General features: G+C 46.6%; 1 protein-coding gene across 1 annotated transcript; it reads left to right on the plus strand.

The window, feature by feature from the left end:
* The first annotated feature begins 3,846 nt into the window (after window positions 1–3,846).
* On the plus strand, window positions 3,847–5,462 carry LOC124674783 (photosynthetic NDH subunit of subcomplex B 3, chloroplastic-like). The gene is made up of 6 exons (XM_047210840.1): window positions 3,847–4,183; window positions 4,273–4,383; window positions 4,464–4,520; window positions 4,668–4,730; window positions 4,813–4,875; window positions 5,024–5,462. The coding sequence occupies exons 1-6, from the start codon at window positions 3,938–3,940 to the stop codon at window positions 5,072–5,074; spliced, it is 591 nt and encodes a 196-aa protein (XP_047066796.1). The 5' UTR covers window positions 3,847–3,937; the 3' UTR covers window positions 5,075–5,462.
* Window positions 5,463–6,121: the final 659 nt, after the last annotated feature.

Here is a 6,121-nt window from a genome sequence, read left to right on the forward strand (position 1 = left end):
GTTGATCCCGGAACATCCTGTCTAGGGCTAGCAAACTACACCCTACACGCCGCTGGATCCTCCAACCCTTTGTAAGGCCTAACTATTGCGGATATTAAACTAGTCCTTGCGGAACAAGGAGCAACCGTAACGGATCGGATCTACTAAACTATAATCAATCGGGTGCCGCCCCTACACCTAGGATAGGTGTAAGGGCGGCTAGATGTATAAGGGTTGCACTACGACGAGCATATGATACGAAGGACAATGCTAACCCTAACACATCTAAGATAACTACGTTGCTCGCCATCAAAAAGGCTTCGAGCACGAGCAACGCATGAACAACGTAGGTAGGCTTGTGCTTGCCTAGATCGCAAGATGCGATCTAGGCAGCATGGTGCTTACCGGAGAAACCCTCGAGACGAAGGAGTTGGCGATGCGCCGAGATTTGTTTGTGTTGAACGTTGGTTGTTGTTTATTTCATAAACCCTAGATACATATTTATAGTCCGGGGACTTTCTAATTCAGGCGTGCACCTAACCGTGCACGGGTAAAACTCTAACTTCTAGATCGACACGTAATCTAATATGTTACAGATAAAAGGGCAAACTAGCCCAAACTTTGCATGTAAGGCCGATTCACGTATTTCTTCTATATATATATCTTCAAGTCCATCTTGATCGCGGTCCACCTCTGACTCGGTCAAATTCTGGTGATAACAGTAATGTAATCAATAACTACATCCTCGGACATAGCATCAATGTTTTATCCCTAGTGGCAACAGCGCATCCACAACCTTAGAACTTTCTGTCACTGTCCCAGATTTAATGGAGGCATGAACCCACTATCGAGCATAAATACTCCCTCTTGGAGTTAAGAGTAAAAACTTGGCCAGATCCTCTACTAATAACGGAGAGCATGCAAGATCATAAACAACACATAGGTAATAGATTGATAATCAACATAACATAGTATTCTCTATCCATCGGATCCCAACAAACACAACATATAGCATTACGAGATAGATGATCTTGATCATGTTAGGCAGCTCACAAGATCCGACAATGAAGCACATGAGGAGAAGACGGCCATCTAGCTACTTGCTATGGACCCATAGTCCAGGGGTGAACTACTCACTCATCACTCCGGAGGCGACCATGGCGGTGAAGAGTCCTCCGGGAGATGATTCCCCTCTCCGGCAGGGTGCCGGAGGCGATCTCCTGAATCCCCCGAGATGGGATTGACGGCGGCGGCGTCTCTGGAAGGTTTTCCGTATCGTGGCTCTCGGTACTGGGGGTTTCGCGACGGAGGCTTTAAGTAGGCGGAAGGGCAGGTCAAGAGGCGTCACGGGGGACCCACACAGCAGGGCCGCGCCGCCCTGGCGTGTCGTCGCCTCGTGGCCCCACTTCGTGATCCTTTCGGTCTTCTGGAAGCTTCGTGCAAAAATAGGCCCCTGGGCGTTGATTTCGTCCAATTCCGAGAATATTTCCTTACTAGGATTTCGAAACCAAAAACAGCGAGAAAACGACAAGCGGCTCTTCGGCATCTCGTTAATAGGTTAGTGCCGGAAAATGCATAAATATGACATAAATTATGCATAAGACATGTAGATATCATCAATAATGTGGCATGGACCATAAGAAATTATCGATACGTCGGAGACGTATCAGTTGCATGTAACAAGACTGCATTTTGTCCATCCACGTGATGGAGAAATATACAATGGGTCCACTCGGTAATGCAATATCTTACACTGCTTGCCTGTGGTTAATGAGTTTAATCACAAGGTGATATTGAATTATTGTACGAGTAAAGAGTGCTTTCCGGTAACAAGATTGAACTAGGTACGGTGATACCGACGATCGAATCTCGATCAAGTAAAATATCGCGAGAGAAAGGGAATGGAATATGAGATTGTTTAAATCCTTGATATCGTGGTTCAACCGATAAATATCCTCGTTAAATTTCTGGGAATCATTATGGACATCTAGGTCTTGCAATTGATTATTGATCGGATAGGTGTCTCGATCATGTCCACATATTCTCGAACCCATAGGGTCACATAGTTAACTCTCAACACCACTAGGGTAGAATAGGGATATTAATTATGGCGAGTCCCAAGATTGTTCTAGGACGTCATGAGGCGTTTCAGTGGGTTTGAAGAATAAGATTCATATTTGGGAAATCAATTTTAGGTTTTCAAAAAAGTTCGGGAATTTTTCATTATTGTATCAAAATGTTCCTGAAGGTTTTGAAGGGCCCACTTGTCCTGGAGAGGGCCACGTGGACCAAGGAGGTGTGTGCGGGCCTACGTGGGCCAAGCGCACAACCCACCGTTGGCCTAACTAGCCACCCAACGGGGAAACCCTAAGGAGGGCACCAAGATTTGTTTTGGGAGGGGGGGGCATAAATCTTCCCCCTTCCTTGGCCGCTGGCCCTAGGCTTGGAAGGGGCTTGCCACACCCCTTCCCTGCCCCTACATAAGTAGAGGGGGAGGCGCAGGAGCTGTGCATCCAAACCCTAGCCGACTATCCCCTGTTGCCCCTCTCCCTCCTCTCCTCCTACACGCAGGTGAAGCCCTATACCCCGTGGAGCTCTCCATCATAGCCTTCACCATCGTTGCGTTGTTGGCATCTAGATCCCATCTACTTTTCCACCATACTTGTTGGATCTAAGCTACCATCGATGGGGTTTGCTAGTACTTGCTGCCATTGGAAGAGCGGAGAAGCCATTGAACAACTTGGAGAAAATAAGGAAGACCTCTTGGCGCCACCATCGTCCTGCACCAACTACAGTAGATGGCACCACTTACCTCCTCGTTAGTGGAGATCCTTCACGGGATAGTTTGGGCAACATAGAAAATTTACGGATCTAGTTTTCACCATCTAAAACATGCGCAGTTCCCTAAAATCTGAAAATCTTTTATCTTCTCTCCTAAAAACACTTGTATGAGAGCCCCTTTTTCTCCTTCCGTTGGAGATGCTCTAAACACCGAGTGGAAATTATTGACAACCAAACAAGCCTTTGGTGGTGCTTTTAGCTGAATGCGGGGAGGACAATGTTGCAACACTGAACAAGAACAGTGCCATTCAATAAAGTTGCGTAATTACAGTATTCCCTTCGTTCATTAACGTAAAACCTTATATCTTTTTTGGTAATATATGTATCTAGACAGATTTTAGTGTATACTTTCACTCTTTTTGATCTATATGTAACCCATTTTCAAATATTTGTGAACCTAAAGAACTAAACTAAACCAGTAAAGCTCAAAAGTTCGTGTCGTCCATTGGCACAAAATCCCCAATCTGTTTTTTTACAATTAATATCACACATATTCATTAGCAATAAACAGTACATGGTAGGGACAAGCTGTTTCCAATAAAATCTAAAAGAAACAACTAAATTATCGGAGTTTTTAAACTCTTTCTTTTTCATGACACAATCTTGTACTTACTAGAAGGTAGTCAAAGATAGGTACCAAACCAATGTCCTCCCGCCCTAATTTTAATGGGGCTCTACCAAAGATAGCCTCCCAGTTCTCTATTGAAAACATAACCTTTGTGAAAAGCTCTATAGATCATGTTCCCCCACCCTCCCGATACCGGCCAGGCTGGCCGGAGGATGGGAAGCATCTATGGTAGAGGTGGAAGTGGAGGCCAAGTTTCTTGAAGGCGGCGGCTGGGAGGAGAGAGATTGAATCCCCAATCTGTTGAAGCAGGTTACCTTGCCACGGAAATGAAAAATGAAATTTCTTGTAAACTCGTGCGGCCCCACTACCAGGCCCTCACCAGCCACAGGTAGCAGCAGCCCAGGATAAGATGATAGCGCAAAGGCCAAAACAAATCTTCACAAGCGCGCCCGCGCACGCACACGGTGGGCGGTGCAGCGCAGTCATCTCGCCCGAAACAATTCAGCGGCCAGCCGCGCAGCAGCTAGCGAAGCTGCGGCGTCGTCAGCAATGGCAGCGACTCTTCAGTTCATCAGCCTCCTCGGCACCTCCTCGCCCCATCCAGCTCCTTCCTGCAGCAGCAGCACCACCAGCAACGAGAAGCAGCAGTGTCGCTCTGTTCATTTGCCGCGGCAGCAGCGGAGGGGGAGGAGGCTCCGCGCAGCCCGTGCCGTCGAGACGGACGCCCCCAGCGCCAACCCCGAAACGGCGGTTGAGCCGGTCGAGCCGCCGTCGGTCGACTTCGCGTTCGTCAGCGTGAGTTCTTCTGTCCTTGCTCGATCGGTTATTCGCTCTGCTTTCTTTCCCTTCCGACGTCAGACTGAATTCCGGCGATGCAATTGCAGCCCCGGTTGCTGCCGGACGGGACGCCGGACGTGGTCTACCGGACGGCGTGCGGCGGGCAGAAGCTCAGGGACATCATGCTCGAAGGGTACATCGACCTCTACGGGCCTTACGTGAGTGCTGCCGCCGGTAATTTCTCCTTCGTTGATGTCCCTGTTGTACCAGCCAGATTCTGATGCTGCCGCCGCTGCAGGACAAGCCTCTGTCAAACTGCTCAGGAGGCGGCGAGTGCGGGACTTGCATGGTGGAGGTACGATAATTCTCTCAAGCCCGAAGTAGTGATCTTAAGACAAACTCAGTTTACAACTGCAAGTGTTGCATGGATGAGCATCTCGCTCTCTCTAGAACTAATCTTTCCTATTAACTGCAACTCGGAGCGCGCGATTTTGTCATTCAGGTAGTAGAAGGCGGTGAAATGCTTTCACCAAAGAATGAAGTGGAAAAGGAAAAGCTTAGAAGGGTATGTGCGTTTCTGAAAGATAGAAAACAAAAACGTACGGTGTAAACATTGTGCTACTATAACTCTTTGTGTTCATCTTCAGAAACCCAAGTCGTGGAGACTAGCGTGCCAGGCTACGGTTGGCAAACCAGATTCAACAGGACAGGTAAGGCAGTCCACTGTGCTCAACACTTGCATTCTGATTTCTGAGCCTTGCGAGAAGATCGCCATGATCGTCGCTGTTTCATTTCATTTTGTTTCTCAGATTGGCGGCAACAGAATGGACTTGATTATTTTGTTCTGTGCATGTGCAGATGGTCATCCAGCAGCTGCCGGAGTGGAAAATACACGAGTGGGAGAAGTAACAAGTGTGTAACATTGTGGTGATTATGCAGTAGATTTCATTGCGGTAACAGAATGGCTGGGGTATGCTCCCATTCCGAAAAAAAAAGTAGATTTCATGTATCTGGAAGAATCAAACAGGAGCAACAGATGATCAGGAGAAGAACTAGACTTTGACAACGGGTCGAAGCCTCAAGGAGTATATATATGGAGTACAGAGAGGCATGCGAAAGAGTCTCTTATCATTCTAGTATAGTAGTATAGCGCATGTCACAGGCCCAAAAACCAAACCCTGTGTATAATTTTTCTTCATGGATGTATCATTTTCCAACGACATCACCAGGCGGACATTTTGTTCCTTAGCTCCTTATTCCCATTATGGAATCTGATTTTATATAATCCTCTCCCTCAGTCCCTCCTCTCTTAATAGATGATCCTTTACATATGGAAATGGTCCTCAATATGCATTTTTGACCACCAGTTTTGTTAGGCAAATGCTAGATAAAAACATGACAAATCTGTTGACCTATTTTCGCAGCTTTACTTGGTCAATCAACTTCAACTGAATTGCTTGCCTTGGCATGCTGGTATTTGTGGTGGGAAATGAGACAGCATGTTCAAGGGGAGAAAGTACAGCAACCTGGAAGGGCAGCGATATATAGCCATATCAGCCTTGACAGCGAATTTCAGAGCTGCACATTCAGCCAAACCAAAGAAAAAGGTTGAGCCGTGTAACGCAACAGAATATGTGGAACGTACAATGCCCAACTAGGTTGGCGTTGGTTTATAGTGTACACAGTCGTACAAATACAGCCCCACCCACTCCTTAGGCGTTATATGATTCATCGTTCCGATATGTATTTCGCCTAGATATTTTCTAGTTTAGCATCTTTTTTGGACTTGAGACTCGTAAACGGCTGTGTGCATCCTGGTTATGCAGATGCTGGATGTAATTGCTTTCCCAAAAAGTGTTGGATAATTAGGCACAATTTCCATGATTAATTCCAGAATATAAAACATGATGACAGCAACTACTAACATGTGAAACTCGAACATACTAGATGCATTAA

This window comes from Lolium rigidum, chromosome 7 (genome assembly GCF_022539505.1).
Source record: "Lolium rigidum isolate FL_2022 chromosome 7, APGP_CSIRO_Lrig_0.1, whole genome shotgun sequence".
Taxonomy (NCBI): Eukaryota; Viridiplantae; Streptophyta; class Magnoliopsida; order Poales; family Poaceae; genus Lolium; species Lolium rigidum.